The sequence below is a fragment of the Agelaius phoeniceus genome, chromosome 27 (genome assembly GCF_051311805.1).
Source record: "Agelaius phoeniceus isolate bAgePho1 chromosome 27, bAgePho1.hap1, whole genome shotgun sequence".
Classification (NCBI taxonomy): Eukaryota; Metazoa; Chordata; class Aves; order Passeriformes; family Icteridae; genus Agelaius; species Agelaius phoeniceus.
This window is the reverse complement of record NC_135291.1, coordinates 3,815,324-3,835,229: the sequence shown is the minus strand read 5'-3', so window position 1 is coordinate 3,835,229 and position 19,906 is coordinate 3,815,324. Positions and strand designations below refer to the sequence as shown.

At 52.5% G+C, this 19,906-nt stretch overlaps 1 protein-coding gene across 1 annotated transcript in view; it reads left to right on the top strand.

The window, feature by feature from the left end:
- Positions 1-17,320, top strand: part of LOC143691900 (uncharacterized) — a 149,481-nt gene extending 132,161 nt beyond the window's left edge. The window contains 2 exon segments of the mRNA XM_077191095.1: positions 4,584-4,893; positions 16,273-17,320. Coding sequence (XP_077047210.1) covers positions 4,584-4,893; positions 16,273-17,164 — 1,202 coding nt within the window. The 3' untranslated portion in view covers positions 17,165-17,320.
- Positions 17,321-19,906: the final 2,586 nt, after the last annotated feature.

Here is a 19,906-nt window from a genome sequence, read left to right as displayed (position 1 = left end):
GCTGATGCATTCACACTTTTAGATATGAAGGCCAAGCCAGCGTGTCCTGCTCTGACAGACACCGCTGCCCTCCTTGCATTCCTTTGGCGCTTCAGAAGGACCAAGTCTGTCCCAGCTGTGCTCTGCAGGCTGACACTGCTCTGCCTTCAGAGGAGCAGCCTGGGCAGGAAAGCTCTGCTGGCCCCCAAAGCTGCAGCCACAGCTCCCAGCAGAGGGGAAAGCCCTGGAGAGCTGCCAGGCGTGCTGGGCGTGTTGGCACTGACCTCTCCTCCAGTGGCCCTGTCGAGTCCTTTATAAACGGTTCCAAAAGCCCTGGAGACAAAACAGCAGAGAAGAAAGAAGCAGCGCTTTAGGCCCTGGCAGGGAAAGCCAGCCCAGACAGGAGATCTCTGCTGCCTGCAGCGTTCACAAACACCTGGGTGCATTGACCCTTCCAACAAGAGCACAGCAGCCACCAGCCCTCTGCCATGCAAGGTGTGCAGGAGAAAACTGAGACCCAACATGAAGGAATTGGGCTGGAGCGAATCCCAATGTCCACCCTGAATTGCTTTAGTTCAAAACCTGAGGTGAGAAATGGGTGTCTAAAGAACTGGAAAAGAATGCATTTCATCCTTTTCCATTTCCTGCCTAAGATCTGCAGGTTCTACAAGGGCCCTGCCATCAGGCAGGTGATGCTTTTTCCCCCAGAGTGCATCAGCTCTGTGTCTGTTACTGAATGGATGGGGTCTGCTACCTGTGCTAGAATAGAGCACTTATTAGTTCATCTCTGGTTTCTGTTTCTAAACCATTAGGTTGATAACCCTGACCAGTGGATCTTTTTTGAAGGAAAATATTTGAAAGAAATCTTCTTGAGAACTGTTTTCTGACAGTCACCAGATGGTGAGTTGCTCTTTTAGGCAATCCAGTTCCAGGGACAGAAGATCTTCCAGGTCCTGCTCCTTGCTGCAGGCAGGACACTGCCAGCCTCAGGGGCCTTTGACGGCACCTTCTGACCACAGTTATCAATTCTGATCAGGACTGAGAGACAGCAGGATGGTAGCCCAGTGTCTGAAGGTGCTTGGAGCTCTCCTGACTTCTCACTTGATCCTGCACCAGCACAACACCCGGCCCTGCTTGTGCAACAGTAGCTGCCGTGCACTTACCCTTGGCCAATCTGCTCCACTTCCAGGTATTTCTCGGCAGGCTCCTCCTCGCTCACGGTGTTCCCTGAAAGAAACCACGTGGAAGACGCTCCCTCCCAGAGTGAGACCCCGCCTTGCAGCAGAGCCACAACCAGCCCCACTCCCTGGGGCCGTGAGCCCCTTGGTGTCAGCCGGGGAAGGACAATAAATGGCTCGGTGACATTCAGCTGCAGAGCAACACTGGGTGCAGCTGATGCCCAGACACACACACAACACCTGCTCGGGCACCCAGGAACAGAGCAGACGTACTCAGCTGCATCAGGCACCACTCCCCTCTCCCCTCTGGCTGCCCGGCTGTGCTGCTGTCAGAATGTTCAGCCCAGGATCCCACAGCGGAGAGAGGTTCATTGTCCTCTTCCCAAGCAGAGGGAGCTTCTCCATCCTCTTCCCAAAATGCTGCAGCTTCTCCATCCTCTTCCCAAAATGCTGGAGGTTCGCCATCCTCTTCCCAAGCCAGGGGATGTTCGCTGTCCACTTCCCATGCTGGGAGATGTTCACTCTCCTCTTCCCATGCCACAGGATATCCTCCATCCTCATCCCACACTGGGAGATATCCATTGTCCTCATCCCACTCCGTGGGAGCTTGGCCACTCTGGTCCCACACCAGGGGACATCCACCGTCCTCGTCCCAGGCCGGGAGATGTCCCCTGTCCTTGTCCCACCCCGCGGGAGCCTCGCCGTTGCATTCCCACCCCGCGGGATGTTCGCCCTCGTCTCCCAGAGCAGCGGGAAGTTCACTGTCATCTCCCGGCGCTGAGGGAAGTTCACCATCGTCCCCCAGAGCAGCGGGAAGCTCACTGCTCTCTTCCTCCTCTTGGGCCTCCTCTTCGGAAGCAGAGGGAGCCCCAGGAGGTGCTGGTGCTGCTTCTGTGCCCTGTGGACAGACAGTAGTGTGAGGGACAGGAAGTTCTATCTCAGTTATCACCTTATTTATCCTCAGCTGCACATCCAGCTGCACTACGCAGAAATGGGGTTTGGAGCTGTTCCAACTAACAATGGGCTACAGTCAACATTGCCACTTATTGTTGGGAATTCGATATTCCACCATGGCTAAAGCCAGCAAGCAATCCTCTGCCTGTAAAACCAGACCTGCAGCTCTTCAAAAGCTCTTCAGCAGAAAAGGAGAAAACTGCCAGGGATCCCTTTGCTGCTGCTGCTGCTGCAAAGACACTGACAGGAACTTTCCTTCAGCCTCCCAGGCTGGCCCTCGACTGCCACATGCCGAGCTCACAACTTGCTGCACAATTCCAAACACCAAAGGTTCCTTTCCCACTCACCGAAGGAGGAGCTGCTCGGAATCCAGACATGAGGTGCCCTGCAGTGGGAGAGGGAACATGAACCAGATGCTGTTAGGAGAAAAACTGCCAGTGCTGGGAAATGCCACGGAGCAAGGCAACCCCAAGAGAGCATTTTGCTTTCATTGCATCCCTCCAGGAGCCACAATCCCTTCCCACAGCAAGCAAGAGAACAGCACAAAATACTGGGCTGGGTCAGTTCTTGGCTTGAGCAGCAAACGGAGGCAGTTCCAGGCTCAGATGGAACTGGCACAGACTCCCTGCTTGAGGGAACAGAACCCCCCAGGGCTCATTGCAGGTGCTGTGCACGCCCCGCTGGCTGCAGACACCCCCTTTTTCAGCTGCAGCTGCTGGCAGGAGCTCTCCCAAAGCAATGGTGTCTTCATGGCAATTTGATTCCAAAGTCAACTCAGCTCCAGAGGAAGAACAGAAAGCACACAGCAAGCCCAAAGCCACAGATGCTGCACCGAGGGAAAACCTCAACTTACGTGCCAAGTGGGTTAAAAAATACCCCGAATAAGCCACAGAGTACAGAGTGCAAACTGCAGCAGCCACGTGCTGGATCATTTTGGCTGCGCTGCACACGCCTGCAGCCTGTAGCCCTGCAAGCACAGAAGGACAGGGCTGGGCTGGCTGCTGAGAATGCCTCGGGCAGGAAGATCCTCCGGCAGCGAGCCCAGAGCCACTCTGGGCACTGAGGCCTCCGTGTCCCACAGCAACGGGAACACCACGGGGACGTGGCGCTGTTCCTGTGACATCCCAGCAGCAGCTCACGCAGAAGCCGCCTGGAAGGTTCTCCTATGTCACAAAGGAGCACAAAGAACCCTCCCAGGGCACAGCCCATGGCCCAAAGGATGCAAGAGGAACTCAAAATGCAGCAAACAAGGACACCCCATAGCCCAGCATGAACACTGAGGAGAACAAGGACAGGACCAAAGCAAAGGAAACGTGACCTTTAGTCACTGATAGTTCTGACTAAAAGCAGCAAGCCTTGCTCCATCTGGGATCTTTGTTCTAGTCCTAAAAACAAGCAAGGGTCTCCAGTCTAAATACACAGAAGGCAGGAACTGGGGAGGAGGTGGGATTAGGAAGAAGGAGGAGGAGGAGGAGGGAGAGAGGAAAAGGAGGAGCAGGAAGAGGAGGAGCAGGAGCAGGAACAGGAGGAACAGGAGGTTCCAGTGCCCCCTGTGGCCGCAGCCACGGGACCATCGCCCCCAGCTCGTCTTGCAGGTGAGCGGGGAGGGGGAGGTCGTCCCAAATCTGTCGGGGAGTCCCTGAGAGGGTTTTTTATTGGGGTGTGTTTGGAGCTCGCAGATTGTGGAATTGACCCCAAATATCATCTGGTGTCTCTGGCAGGTTTTGTTTTCTCTGTGTGTGTAGGTTTGGATCTTGCAGGAGCCCAAAGCTGAGCCCCTTGGGGGGGATCTTTGGGGGCCCACGTGGCCATTGCCCAGTATGGGCAGGGGAGGACATTGGTCCTGGGGACCCCCGGGAGAGCAGAGGAGGGGAACCCCTGGGACCCCCAGAGTGGGGAGAGCAGAGAGGGGCAATCCTAGAGCTGGGGGACCCCGGCAGACTGGAAAGGGGGGGAGCCTGGAGAGGAGAGGAGAGACCCCTGGGACCCCTGGGATCTCAGAGCAGAGCATCAGGGGAGAAGGGCCCCCATGGACCCCCAAAAGGCCCTGGATCATCCCTGAGCAGGACGCCAGAGAATGGAGAAGCCCTGGAACCATTGGACCCCCATGATCCTAAGGAAAGGAAACCTCTAGAACCCCAAGAGTGGAGAGATCAGCAATAGGGAACTGCTGGGAGAGTTTTTTGGGGCTGAATCTTGACATTGTGGGGATTTTCATGGACACAAGACTCCTGCTGACTTCTAGAGATGGACCTGGCCAGGAGGAGCCTCTACTCCAAGGCGTTCCCACCTTGGTTTCCCCAAACCAGGGTCTGTCATTCCCAAGCTGTGGCCAGATGGCAGAGGAGGAAAAGGCCCAGACATTCCGCACAAGGAGGGGCTGCAAACCCAGCCCAGGGAGCTGCAGGGAGGAAAGAGCCCCCCTGAGCCAGGAAGGCGGCCGGAGATCCAGGCAGAGCTCAGAGCTGGTGGAGAAGCCTCATGGCAGGGAGAAGCCCCACAAATGCTTGGAATGTGGGAAGGGTTTCAGCTACAGCTCCACCCTGATGGAACACCTGAACATCCACCCTGGGGAGAGGCCCTGGGAGTGTGGGGAATGTGGGAAGAGCTTCAGTGGGACCTCCAACCTCAGCAAGCACCACAAGATCCACACTGGGGAATGGCCCTAGGAGTGCTTGGAATGTCAGAAGAGCTTCAAATGGGATTCAGAGATCGTCACTCACCAGCACTTCCACACCAGGGAGAGGCCCTGTGAGTGTCCCGAGTGTGGGAAGAGCTTCGTGTGCTGCTCCAGCTCCATCCCCCATGGGAGGATCTGTGCTGGATGATCCCCAGTGACCCCCGTTGGGCAGAGCCCTGGTGACCCCTGTTCTGGGTGATCCCCGTTGGGTAGGGGGAAGGTGCTGGAGAGATTTCTTTCCCTTCTCCTTGTGCTGCTGTGATTTGGTTGGTAATAAATTCCCTCCCTGTGCCCAGGCCGGGTCTGTTGTGCCCGTGCCGGATTTGCTGAGGGATCTCTCCCGGTCCTTGTACTGACCCACGTCATTGTTAAAGTGCATGAACAGTTGCCGGTTGTAGATGAACCTTACCTGTCCCCTGTTCCTGTACCAATAAACCCAGTTTGCTGCAGAGCATACACAGACTCATCCTGCCGACTTTGTCAGCTTTATAAAGCAGCCATGAGCTCCGGGCTCCTGAGTGCCGGACGCTCCAAGGGCCTCGGCAGCGCCAGGACGCTCCAGACTGGGACAGCCAGGCAGGGCAGGAGGAATCACTGCCCCTTTCCCCTCCCTGCTGCTCCATCTCCCAGCCCAGCATTGCTGCAGGACAGCCTCACTGCCAACGCCATCCTGCCAGGGATGGACTGGGGGGATCTCCTTCCCCTTCCCTCTGGCATGGAGGCAAATCCCATCTTCTCCTTGTCCACCCTCCTTCTTCTCCTCATTCTGTCCTACATCCATCTATGTTCCTTTCCCATCTCCTTCCTCTCCTCCTGCCTTTTCCTTTTCCCTTCTCCCTGTCTCTTCCTCTCCTTGTCCTTCCTCCCTCACGCACTGAGCTGCGGACAGAGACCAGGGAGAACAAATCCCTGCCACAGAACCTCGTGGAAGAGGCCATTTGGAACAGCTCCACGGCGCAGGAATCCAATGGGGAGGAAAAGCCCCAGAGATCCCACATGAGGAGGGGCTGCCAACCCAGCCTGGGGAGCTGTGAGGAGGTAAAAGCCTCCCTGTGCCGGGAAGGGTGTGGGGAATGTGAGAAGAGCTTCAGGCAGAGCTCAGCCTATTCCTGGTGCCTCCAAAGACGGTGGTGCTCCATGCAGAGATCCATGGGGATGCAGAGATCCCCCTGCAGATCCATGGGGATGCAGAGATCCCCCTGCAGATCCATGGGGATGCAGAGATCCCCCTGCAGGTCCCGGAGCAGCCACGCTGGAGCACGGGGATGCCTGAGAGGAGGCTGTGACCCCGTGGCCAGAGGGGCCCCGCTGGAGCAGCCTGTCCTGGCAGGACTGACCCCGGGGCACAGTGACCCACGCTGCAGCACTTGGAGGGGGGCTGTGCCCCATAGGATGGACTCAGCTTGGAGAAGTTCCTTGAGAAGTCTCCGGTGGGAGAGAGCCCAGGGTGCAGCAGGGGAACGACTCCTGTCCCTGAGCAGAGGGAGAAGCCCCGGGGCATGAAGTGAGCACGGCCCCATTCCCTGTCTCCGGCACTGCCGGGGTAGGAGGTGCAGCTGGAAGGAGGGAGGCGTGGGGGAAGGCTGGATTTAAGGGTCTTCACTCACTTCTCATTATCCTGCTCTGAGTTTTTGGAGTTCTCTGTCAGAAATCTCTCCCCTCGCCTACTCATCCACAGGGTTGGGGCAATTTTCCCTTTTTGGGGGAAATCAAAGCCATTCCTTGATGCTCCTAATTAGAGGTAGCAGTAGTGAGTCTCCGGGGCTTCTCGCTGACCGGAGCCAGAGAAGCCGCAGTGCTTCGGGAAAGCCGTGGAGGGAGGTGCGTAGAAGTTTGTTTGTGTTTTCAGCTCAATCCCCTCGGGCCCGGGCCCGTTCCAGGGCTGTTCCTCATCTCCGGCTCTGCCCTCACGCAGCCCGGGGGGCCCTGAGAGCGCGGGGCGAGGCTGTGCCGTGTGCAGAGCCCGCCCCTGGCTGCGATTGGGCGACGGTGCCGTCAGTCGCGGACGGCTGACCAATCCACTGAAATGTTCCTCATTTCAGGGACTGCTCAGCAGGAAGGTCAGGAGCTGGAGCTGTCTGGTTGGTTATTCCCAGGGCAGCTTGTAATCTAATGATGCCATTGAAATGAGAAATAGGTTCTGTGGCTCCTGACATGAATTGGTTTGGGTTCCCAGGGGCTGGTCCATGGTGTTATATGATTTGTTCTGCTGGCCGTTCATCTTTTCTCCATTTTTGGCCGCGCTCTCCAGCAAGGACTGCATCAATTGATGCTTTTCTCTACTTAAATCATCAAATACTTGGATTCCCAACTGATTTCCCTGAACTTGTGGTAGCAAGAACATTTCAGTGCTCTAATACACCCTATATAACACTGACAGCGACAGCACATGTTGGAGTGGGCAGAGGGATGATTCCCCCCCATTTATTTATAGTGAAGTTTTCCCAACATTCTTCATTTGCTGTTTCCCTTTGCAGCTTCACCCGTTTCTGTTGCAGGGTCAGATATCCTCACCCTGGGCTCTGCCTTGAGCTGTGCAAATTCCATCAGGGCAAGCAGGCAGAGCTTGGGCTGAGGGGCAGAGGGAATCAGCCCAATTCCTGCCCCAGGCAAGAGACCCAGGTCCATTGTCCAGGCTTTGCCCAGCAGTGTTCATTTGCATTTCTAAAGCTCCTCTGCAGGCTGCCTGGAATGAAGCTTCTCTTCCAGAGCATGACTCTCATGCGCCCCACCCCAAAAGCCAGGGTTTGGGGTATTTTTAATTTTTGGGGGTTTTTTTGAAGAGTGTTCTATTAACGGTTTGTGAGTTAAAGGGTCACCTTTAAAGCTCTTCTAAACGCAGCCTGGAGGTAAACACCAGAAAACGCGGACCAAAATTTTGCCATCTCCACCAGCCAGGCAAACACACACTGAAAAAGAATCCAAAGCAATAAAGATATTTTCTACTTCTTCTGCCGAGAATAAAAACTGATTCTCACCCCCAAACCTAACTGACAATATGAAAGTAGGATTATTTAGAAAAAACATTCTCATGGTGTAATCTTATTCTAGGCAGCCCAGAGTGTGGGTGTGAGTGAGCCCCAGAGTGGAATTGTGCCGTGGTGCTCCCCAGCAGCTGTGGCAGTGCAGGCCCAGCCAGCGCTGAAGCTGCAGCAGTGGCAGCGAGGCTTGGCCGCAGTGGCTGGAGGTGCCAGAGGAGGGTGGCCAGGATTTCCGAGGGTTTGAGCAGAGGATCTGTGGGCAGGCCCAGGGGCTTGGCCCGCTGTGGAGCCCTGGCTGCTGCTGCGTTGCCTTCAGGGCAGGCTCAGGGGCGGCTCCCATGGTCCTGCTGCAGGCGGGAAGTGCAAATCTCCGGGGCTTCAGAGCCCCTGAGGCCAGGCTGAGGGGTCCCCCCGTGTTCAGCTGTGCTGGCGGCTGTTTCTGGCCTCAGGGACACTTGGCATGGGCCCCTTGGCCACCAGTGGTGCTGCTTTGCACTCCTTAGGCAGGAGCCGATGTCCTGGCTGGGTGTTGGCAACAGCAAAGTCCCAGGGCAGGCTCTGTGCCAGCCCAGCTTCCTGGGGGAGAATATACCTTGATCTCTGATCCAGTGCTTGCTGAAGCAGTCAGAATTGCTTTTGCCGCCCTGTTAGGTGCCATGGCGTCAGCAGAAGATATTGAAGCCTTCCTGCCCAGGGCATTTCAGTGCCAGGCTCTTACAAGCACCCAGAGCTCCTTGGGTTGAGCTGAGCATGGGGCGGTGACCTGCGCTTTGTCTGATTCCCCTTCCTTCCCTCCCCTGGAACAGGCTGTTGCTTTTAGACACCACTTGTCCTGGTTGCTTCAGAGTACTTTGGAGAGGCTCCATATCTAATTTTCCCTATTTCCCTGGGGCTGCCCACACTTCAGGGTTCACTTCAGCATAGGCCTGGCCAGACATTTGACACAGAGGTACAACAGAACTGGCCTCTGTATCACCTTTTATAATATTAATTTGTGTTCCAAATTTAGCGATCAAATCCCTTCCCAGTAAATCATGATAGCAATTAGGAGCAAATAAAACTTCATGCATTTCAAATCCATCTCCCAGATCTACTAATAGTGGTTGAATAAAACCATACAGCTTTCCCACTTATGCCATGAATAATCAAAGACATTTTGGCCTTTTTTCCCTCCCTTAGGCCTAAGATTCAGAGTGGATTGAGAGGCCCCTGTGTCCATCTGAAAATGCCTCCTCTCAATGCAGACCCACCTGAATGTTCTCAAGGGCTCCTCCCTCCAGGAGGGTCCCTGGTGTGATGGGAGCTGTGACAGCCCTGCCAATCCATGTCCATCACGGGGTGGACTTGCTCGTCCTGCGGGTGCTGCTGTCTGTGCTTGCAGTGTCCTTGTGCCCTGCAGCTGGAGCCCTGATTCCTTGCCAGGGGCTGTTTGGGTGGGCTGTCCCCTGCCGAGGAGGGCAATGCCTCTGCCGGGTGCTTGTGGCCGAGCCCGTGCCCTGGGTGCTGGGGCCCCCTTGGGCCCTGGGGTTGATCCCTCAGGGGCTGTAGGAGCTCTGCCCTGGCCTTTGCCTTCAGCTTGGCCTTTTGCTGCTCCCTTCTTGCATTCACCTGCTGGGCCTTTGTGCCCAAGTGCTGCAGGGCCTTCTTCTGCCCCTCCTGCAGCCCCCCTCAGTGCCTGTGGGTGCTTGTCTTGCTTTACAAGACAGGTGTCTGCTTGGGAAGGCAGAAAAAGCCTCTCTAGGAATGGAGAATGCAAACCCCCTCCCTCTTAATTTTTACAATAGTGAAATCAAGGGTCTCTCAGGCAAAGCTATGGGAATAGGAATACCAGTTCTTTACTAGTGTGCATAATAAAGCAAACAAACAACCACAGCTCCGGCAGTGCAAACAAACAGAGCCCGGAGCCAGTCCCGGCCTTTCGGCAGCGGCGCTTTCCCGTTGGGTGCAGTTCCGGGCAGGGCCGGCAGGGGCGCTGGTGGCTCCCGCGGGGCAGGGCAGCGCATCCCTGCCATGGGAACCTCTCTTAATGGAAATAGAGCAATCCCTTCATCTAACTCTTTCACTTTTTTACCTTCTATAGCCTTTCTCCTGTGTTTTGAGAAAGAATTTGGAGAGGGCTGCCTTTTAAGAGAGCTCCTAGTGTTTAGATAAGGTGCTTCCTGTAGAGAGAGAGTTTCCCTGAACAGCTGGAGCTGTGGTTACCAAGGGGATGTAACTCGGAGCAGGCCGGGGTCAGGGGAGGATATCCCGGCGAGGCTTGGTGGGAGTGTGGGCAGGGTCTGCTGCCGGAATCGGCAGAGGGGGATCTTCCCGTGGAGACCGAGCCGGAGCGTGGGCAGCCCCCACATGACTTATGGCGGCTGATCCGGCAGCTCCCGGCAGAGAAAAGGCAGGTGGGAGACCCCGGCAGCAGCAGCGGCGGTGCCCAGCGCAGCTGGCACGGGCAGGGCAGCCGGGGATGGGATGGCTGGGACCCGCCCTCGGTGCGGTCGGCGCGGTGACCTCGGCCCACGCGGCAGGACAGAGCAACCCCCATCTTCCCCAGCATGGCCGGCAGAGCGGCCGCGGGCCGGGCAGTGGGAGCAGGGCACACAAATTCACCGCCAGCGCCGGGGCAGGTGGAGCTGCCCTGGGCAGTGAGCCCGCACCTGGGATGGAAACCGGGGCAGGCGGAGCTGAGGCGGGCAGCGAGCCGGGACCCGGGACAGGCGCCTCGGCTGCGAACGGAGGGGGCAAGAGCTGCAGAGGATCCCACTCTCTTTCTGACTTTTCCTCTTGTTCCCCTCCCTTTCATTTCCCCTTGTTCTCTTCCTGTTTTGTCTCGGGTGTTTCTCATGCTTTAAAGATTTTTATTCTCCTAAAATCTCCTGTCTAACCTATGGCATATTCTCTTTCTTCTAGATTAAATGGGTTTTTTTACAAATAAATCCAGAGCCTAACAAATCTAAACTTCTGCTTAGATACTTTGAAATGGTCGACGAGCTAACTCACGACCTCCTAATGTTGTTTTTCTCATCACCTTTTAATTTATCCTTTGGCAAATTAAGCATCTTTCAGTTTCTTGCTTTGCTACTCCAAAAATCCCAGTGCACCCATAGTTCCTTAAAAAATGATCACACAAAGCTTGAGTACCCCAGTGGGTTTTCTGATGCATGTCTTCTAATATTTTCCTAGTAAGCACATTTTATTAAGTAATTGTCTTCCATCAAGAAGTTTCCATTTCCCTGATTTATCTTGTTCACTTCCTGTCTTGTTTAATTCTTTTTTCTCGGCTTCCCTAAACTTAGGAATTTCCAGTTTTTCCTCGTTTGGAGTTAATATTAACATAACTCACTCAGCTCCACTTTCTGCTGTATCCTTGGCTTCGTCATCTGCCAAATTATTTCCTCTTATTTCTGGGGTCTTTCCCTTTTGGGGTTCCTTAATATGTACTATAGCTATGTCTTTTAGGTAATTTTAATGCCTCTAAAACCTCTGAAATAAGTTCCTCATGTACTAAACCTTTTCCTCTTGAATTAAGTAATCTTTTTCCTTTCCAAATTTTTAAAGGTATGTACTACGCTAAAGACATACCTTCAATCAGTATATATGGTTCCTTTATTTTGTGTTAAATATTCTAGTGCTCTTTTTAAAGTATATAATTCACGAGTTTGAGCTTACTAGTTTAAGGTTAATTTCCCTTTTTCCATAGTTTGCATGTTGTTCCCATCAACTACTACATACCCTGTACTTTCTCCTTTTGCAAGGAGTTGTATCTCTGTTACCTAACATAACTCCCAAAGGGCTATTTTTTTTTCTTTTTTTCCCCCTGTAATCCAACTTACTGGTTTTCTGTCTCATTTTTCAAGATCTTATCTATTCATCATCTGCCTCTGTTTTTCACTTTCACTAACAACCTAAATACCACTTTTCTTTCAACTACACACTTAAAAATAAAAAACCTTTTTCTCACACTACTTTCAGTGCAATACACCTCCCTCCAAGGAGATATAGTGAAGCTTAAAATACACAATCTACATTACATATACTTTCATTTGTCTACATTCACTCGCTTCTATTTCTCATTCACTTCCACACATTCTTTCACACGCTCAGGACACAAAGTGGATCCCTGTTGACAGAGAATCGCGGGTCCCTGTGGCCCCCTCCCCTTGGCGTTGGCCTCTGGGTCTCAGTATCTCCCGGCCTCCTGGGAGGGCCCTGACTCTGCTGCCTCCGGTGCCCGTTCACCTGTGAGGCTGATTTGTGTCACTCACACTCTTCAGCTACGGCCCCCTCACAGGCCCGGGGGGACAATGGCCCGTTTGCAGTCACACACATGCTCTGCCACAGCCCCCACCCACCCAAGGGACAATGGCTTATTTGTGGGTCACACACACCTCTTTCCACAGCCCCCCCTTCCCACCTGCCCGGGAAGCTGAGGCTGATTTTGTGTGTGACTCACTCTCACACACAAACAAGACAACAATAAGGTACCTTTTACATTCACATCACCTATTACAAGTTTAGGTGTTTCTGGTCAGTCCCGGTGCTCTTGGATATCCCTCAACCCAGCTGTGTTGTCCAACCCCAGATGCTCTTGGGTGTAGGAGCGTCGGGGGGTAGGACGGTCAGGATGGACGGAGACGAGAGATCTCTGCAGCCAGGCCCTGGAACTTGCGGTTTATTGCAAAGGGCCCGGGTGCAGGGCCCTGCTTGGAGCTGCCAGGCACAGCTCGGAGCAGGCCCGAGAGAAGAGAGGGGTAGAGAGGATGAGAGGGTGAGAGAGTAAAACGTAAGAGAGCAAAAGCGTAAGAGAGTAAGGTTCCCATTACAACACAATACATCTTCTTTTGTGTCGAATGTTCTATTTCTCACTAGCCAATCTAGTACAAGATGCACGTCCTATAGCATTTACATACAGCCTGTAAGAATCATTACATTACCACACTGTGTTACATTTTAAACCGTAAAAACTCCTCTTTGGACCCCTTCTGCCAAGCTGGCAGGATCTGCTCTGACCCTCGGATCTGTCTGCAAGCAGAGGGTATTGTTTCATTAAAAGGGGATTACCTTCAGTTGGGCCACACCATTGTTTTCCAGTTGTTCACTAACTGAGGTATCTCAAAGCTTGCTTTGATTTCAATCTTGCTTATAGTTTCTATATTGTCAAAATCTTTTGCCAGACAATCATATTTATAAGGCTTTCCTGTTTCATCTTCCCCAACACTTGGGCATTTTTTTATTTCTCAATCCACCTGTGTTGTCCAATCCCAGATGCTCTTGAGCATATCCTCAATCCAGCAGAATTTTGCTTAACCCTGAATGCTCTTGGAATATTAATCCCTCAGCCCAGCAGGTTTCAATTCTGGATGATCTTGGGCACTCTTATCCCTCAACCCAGCAGGTTTTTAGGAGCCCCTTTTGTCCCATTTGCTAGTGGATTGGGCTAGGAAACTCCTCTGCTCCCTTCCTCCGAGGGGTCCAGCCCCTCTCTGAGACCCAGTCCCAGTTACCCCGGGGGATTCTCTCACTCCTTTTAACATTCACTTTGTCTCTTTACTGGCCACTTACCGTGGAAAGTCAGAAACGCAGCATGGGAGACTCCAGCACTCACTTGGCAGGTCTGGCACAACCAGCCCGCCTCTCATTCACTCACATTCATCCCCCCTGAGAAATACTTACCAATCCCTTTTCCTTCCCATGTTCTTCGTGTACATTACTACTCTTAGGGGGCCAATTGCCATGGTTGTAGGGAGCCTTTTTCCCTTGTCTTTGTTTTATTGTCTCCTTTTGTCCACCATAACCTGCGTCTGTCGGTCACCCCAGGGCAAACAGAGCGAGGCTGCTGAAGAGGGCAGGGGGCACCTTCCCCACTCTGACTCTCCTAAAGCACCGGCAGTGAGGTGTTGGTAACCATCCTCTGCTATCATAATTGTGAAAAACGCCAATCACTTGTTTTTAAACTTTTTAAGGTTTAATAGTAATAAAATGGTTATAAAAATAGTAATACAATTAGAGTAATAAAAATTTGGACAATTAGGATTTAGGACAATACAAGACAATGGAAACAAAGAGTTACAAACGGCTCGGGTACCTTTTCCTGGGCAAAGTAAGCCCAAAAAAGGACACACGTTAATAGAGGATTAACTGTGAAAAACCATAGCCCATTACATATTTGTACATCTCATACGTGATACATAAATTCCATTCCAACAAAGGATTCTGTCTGGTCAGTGTCAGCTTCTTCCTCTTCATCCTGATGGCATCTTCAGGGCTGAGCAAGGCAGGAACAAGTTCATTTCTTCTGATAATTGAGCAATAAAATATTCTTCTCTGAAAGATTTAGGTGTCCTGTGGCTGCTATCTGGTGTGAGTCCTCATTCCTTTTTTAAAAAACTATCCCACATACATAAGTTTCTATTTTAACATTATGTTATAACCTAAAACTACATTTAACACACTACTTAAAAAAATTGTTACAGCATAACTTCCTAACATAACATGTATAATACTCATTTTAATGTTTGTGAAAAGCCAATCATAGACATTTTTCACACGGGCTCTGTCAGCAGCAGTGGAAAGAGCAGCCTAAGAGCAGCAGCTCCAATTGCCTTCCTCCAAAAACCTGAGAGAGGGACAAAAAACTGAGAGAGGGCCAGCAACTGCGCCCAGCCCCTACCCCCAGCCTGAATCCTCCGGCATCTCTGCACCCTTCCCCCGTCCCCCCCCTCCCCCGCTCCTGGGAAAACTCCCAAAAAAACAGAGGTCCCAAGCACCCAGCAATCAGCTCTCATCAGCAACTCAACCCTAACCCTAACCTTCTGACAGCTGCTAAGTTTTCTGCAAAATCATTAATTTCTCCAAGGACCCAAACCAAATCCTTAGAAGAAAATCTGGATCCTTCCATGTACAATCTGTATTTCCCAGGTGTTCCTTGCTCCTCGTCCCTGTGCTCAGGGTGCCCTCCCCAGCCCGTATCCCAGAGCCGGTCCCTGTCCTGCCGCAGTGTCCAAAGGCGCCCCCCGGCGGGCAGGGCCGGCAGCTCCACGGGGCCGGGCAGCGGCCGGGGCGTCCCGCAGCCTCCTGGGGGCCGGGGGCCACTGCCGGCCCTGCCCGGGGCTGGTGGGGTCAGGCAGCGCCCGGCGCTGAGCCCCGGCTGCCCCACAGCCCCGGCCCGGCCCCGCAGCTCCCCCCAGGCCCCCAGCCCGTGCTCCCGGTCCCGCACCTCTGCGCCCGGTGCTGCCGCTGCCCCCCACAGAGAAACCCCCTGAAACCCTGACCTCCTTGTTTTCCTCTCCTGGAAACCGGGGATACAAATGATCAGCTGGCAAATGTTGAGGATAAGACCCTGCTGAAAAACATCCCAGTCCTCAGTATTTTTCTCTTCCTTCTCTTTTCCATCATCCTTTTCCTTCCCACAAAGATTCCTCCTGCGGCTTTTTGCCTTAAGCATATTGCTGCACACTCCCCCTCACCCAGTCCCTTTGCAGCACACCAACACCATCCATGCCCTGTTCTCCAAATGCGAGGGGAATTTGGGGAGGTGGGAGTGGGGCAGCGCCAAGGCCGGGCCCCCCCGCGCTGTCCTGGCGGGAGCGGCTGCAGTGGGGACCGAGTGCGGGCGGGAGCGGCCGGGAGCCCAGCGCTGCCCCAGCCCGACCTGCCCCAGCTCCATCCCTGCCCCTGCCGTGGGATGCTGTGGGTCTGGGGGCAAGAGGGAGCCGGCAGCGGGTGCTGGGCCTGGGGCAGGAGGAGAAGGGAAGGAGAAGCAGGGTTGAGGAACAAAAGGGCCAAACGATGCCCGTGGGAGGAGAAGGTGGGATTGTGCAGGAGAAGGAGGAATAGCAGGAGGAAGAGGAGTGTGAGGAAGAGTGGGGACACCGGAGGAGGAACAGGAAGAGGAAGCAGCACAAGGTTCCACCTCTCCCTGTATCTGCAGCCTCTGACCCCAGCCCCAGGAGCGTTGCCCCCCCCACATGCAGCAGGTGACCGGGGATTAGGATCCACAATTTTCCCGGGGGTGAATCTTGGTGTTTCTGACCTTTCTTGGGCTAATTGTTGGTGCTTTGTTTTTTTGTGGGGGCTGAATCTTTATATTTGGAGGGGGCTTTTGCTGAATGTTGATGTTTTGGAAGTTATTGATCTGTGTCTTGATGTTTGGAGGACTTTTGTGCTGAATTGTGGTGTTTTGGAGGTTCTTAGAGACACAAGATGCCCAATGACCTAATGAGATGAACTTGGGCAAGGAGGAACTCCCAGTCCAAGGCACTCTCATCTTGTTTTTTTCTCCAAACCAGGATTTTTCATTCCTAGGGCGTGTCTGGATGGAGGAGGAGGAAAAGCCCTGGAGATTCCGCACGAGGAGGGGCTGCAAACCCAGCCCAGGGAGCTGCAGGGAGGAAAGAGCCCCCCTGAGCCAGGAAGGCGGCCAGAGATCCAGCCAGAGCTCAGAGTTGGTGGAGAAGCCTCATGGCAGGGAGAAGCCCCATAAGTGCTTGGAATGTGGGAAGGGTTTTAGTCGGAGCTTAGATCTGATCCAGCACCAGGTGATCCACACTGGGGAGCAGCCCTATGAGTGTGAGGAATGTGGGAAGCGTTTCAGCTGGAGCTCCAGCTTGAGGCAGCACCAGGTGATCCACACTGGGGAGAGGCCCTTTGAGTGTGGGGAATGTGGGAAGAGCTTCAGGCAGAGGGGCCAGCTGATGCAACACAAGATGATCCACACTGGAGACCAGCCTTATGAGTGTGGGGAATGTGGGATGAGCTTCTGCCAGAAGGGGAGCCTGATGCAACACCACAGGATCCACACTGGGGGAAAGGCCTATGAGTGTGTGGAATGTGGGAAGAGCTTTAGATACAGCTCTGGCCTGAGGAAACATGAGAGGATCCACACTGGGGAAAAACCCTATGAGTGTGGGGAGTGTGGGGAGTGTGGGAAGAGCTTCAGCATCAAGTGCCAGCTGACGGAACACCAGAAGATCCACACTGGGGAAAAGCCCTACAAGTGTGGGGGATGTGGGAGGAGCTTCAGAGGAAGCTCAGCATTGATTCGGCACCAGGTCATCCACACGGGGGAACGGCCCTACACCTGCTTGGAATGTGGGAAGAGCTATGGGTGGCACTTTGACCTGAGAAAACACCAGGGCACCCACACTGGGGAGAGGCCCTACAAGTGTCCCCAATGTGGGAAGAGGTTTCACAGGAGCTCCGATCTTCTCAAACATCAGCGGAGTCACACCGAGGAGAGGCCCTTCTGCTGCCCCGACTGTGGGAAGGGCTTCAAGCAAAACTCCACCCTCACCCTGCACCGGCGCATCCACACTGGGGAGAGGCCCTACGAGTGTGGGGAGTGTGGGATGAGATTCTCATTGAGCTCAACTTTCACCCGACACCAACGGAGGCGCCACTAAGGGAAGCCCTGTGAGTGCCCCAAATGTGGGAAGAGCTTTGTGCGCTGCTCCAGCTCCATCCCCCATGAGAGGATCCGCATCGGATGATCCCCAGTGACCCCCATTGGGCAGAGCCCTGATGATCCGTGGTCCTGGTGATCCAAGTTGGAAGGCATCTGGCTGGGGGGCTCCACATCTTCCTGGTTCTCTGAGGATACCTAGATAAACCCAGAGGCAGGAACCTCCATCAGGATGCAGGCCTACAATGGGAATTCCTTGGGAAGAGCAGATTTGTCGAATTTCAACCCCATAAAATCTTTTGCATTCAATCCTATCTTCTGGTGACATCAAGGAGTACTGAATGGTCCCTGAGGTATATTCTGGGTTGACTATTTGGTGCTTGTATCCCCAGTCTGTTCTGTTTATGCTGAATAATAAGTTTTACACCTTCAAGACCTGTCCTGAGAGTGAAGGGGTAGAGAAGCAGCATGCAGTTTGTTTTCAGAAACTGCACTTGCTCCTCCACATTCCTGCTCTGGGACTGTGTTGTCTGCGGATGGACAGACAGCGGGACAGAGCTCTCCTTTGCTTTTAGTTAGTTTTAGCTAGCTGAGCCAAACAAGTTCCTGAACTGTGGTGTTTTTTTCCCTTTTCTTTGGACCTGTTTAAACCTGCTCTGGCCTGAACACCAGAAGAGCACGGGCAGCTCACACCTGTGGCCCACCGGGCCGGGCCTGGGCCGCGGTATTTCCAGCACCAGAGGGACTGATAAGGGACTGAGTGAGGTGAGCTACAGCCCACAGAGGGACTTGGTGAGTTTGTCTCTCTTTTAGAGCAGCAAGAGGTTTTACTGTTTTGTTATCTTTATTGAAAGATAAAAATATCCATTCCAGAATATGCAGTTGATCTTCCCAGTTATCACTTCATTGACACGGTATTCCACACGGTATTTAATGATCCTTCAAAATAAACACTTGAACACCAACATAGGTATCTAATCTGTTAACAAATGTGTGTGGTAAGGCTAATTCAATTTCTTCTAGGGTCTTTGCCGCTGGGGTCAGTTGCCTCTCATCAGTAGAGGAGGTGGTGCCTGACAGCAAATCATGCAATAGTTGCATCTGATGATTAGTTATGCCTAAATATGATCTAATCCAACCTATTAAACCAACCAATTTCTGTACATCAGTAGCAGTTTTAACATCAATGTCTAACTTCACAGGTTGAGGCATAACTTGAGTGTTAGTCACTAACATACCAGTATTTCCAAGGCATGTGTTCCTGCACTTTCTCTGGGGCAATGATCAGACCAAAAGCTTTCAAATTTGTTACAGCACATTGTTTAAGAGCTGATAACTGTTGTTTGTTATCAGATGCCAACAAGATATCATCCATGTAATGATAACAGCAGCAGTTATTAAATTGCTCCTGCACTTTTGACAAGACCTGTGCCACAAACCATTAACAAATAGTTGGCGAATTTTTCATGTCTTGGGGAAGTACCCTCCATTGATATCTTTTATTGGGTTCAGGGTTCAGCATGATTATGGAAGGCACAGTAAAAGCACATTTTTCTTTGTCTTGCCCAGCCAATGGAATAGTGAAGAAACAATCTTTCAGATCAATGACAACTATTTGCCATTCCTGTGGAATCATTGTAGGTGTAGGAAGGCCTGGTTGTAAAGCTCCCATTGTTGCCATTACAGCATTTATCTGCCGTAAATCATGTAAAAGTCTCCATTTTCCCGATTTCTTTTTTATTACAAAAACAGGGGTATTCCAGGAATATTTCAATATTTCCTGCTTGAAATTGTTCTGTGACTAATTCTTGCAGGGCAGTAAGCTTTTCGCTAGAAAGGGGCCACTGGTCAACCCAGACAGGTTTATCTGTCAAGCATATCAAGGCTACAACTGGACGTTCATTGCCCTGCATCACAGTGGCCCCCATTAAAAATCCGTAGTAATTTTGACACCCCATTGAGATAAACAATGTCATCCCCACAAACTTTGAGGAGCATCGGCAACATAGGGTCTGATGTTAGCTTGTGGGCCATCAGGATGTTTCACATTAATTACAATGGCTGACAGGCCACCTGTTGTAGCACCACCCAACCCCAGAAGTCCAAAACTTGCATGAGTGAGAGGCCACGATTGAGGCCAGCAAAGTCATGAGAGTATTGTGACATCTGCTCCAGTATCAATCAAGGCTGTTACTGATATGGTTCCTGGATGACATCCACTGGCAGTGAGGATGCATGTCTTTTCTGAATGGTTCTCCGTAACTTTCTCAGCCCAGAACACTTGAGGTATCCCTGTTGATCCAAAACTTCCTGTGCCACGACTTCGGTCCACTGTATTTGGAACAGAACTCACAATAGGTACGAGTTGAGCAATGCAAGTTCCTTTCTGAATAGTGACAGGAGGGTCATCAATGGATACCATAGCATGAATCTGTCCTAAATAATTAGCATCAATAAGTCCTAGATGCACATGAATACCTCTAAGTGTAGTTCTTGATCTTCCCATCAAAAACGCACTCAATCCCCATCCTATTGGACCATAGGCATCGAGGGGCACTTTGCACATTTCTTTTGTCAGAATGGTTACTGTGTCAGTGGTGGGTATATCAATCCCTGCAGACCCACTTGTTGCGCCTGAGTATTGTTCACAAATGTTTAGCTTTGCAGTGCTGGGGAGGCCCGCATTTGCTGCTGTGGTTCTTGGGGTATTTGTTTTCCCACATGCCCCTTTGCGCTCTTCTTC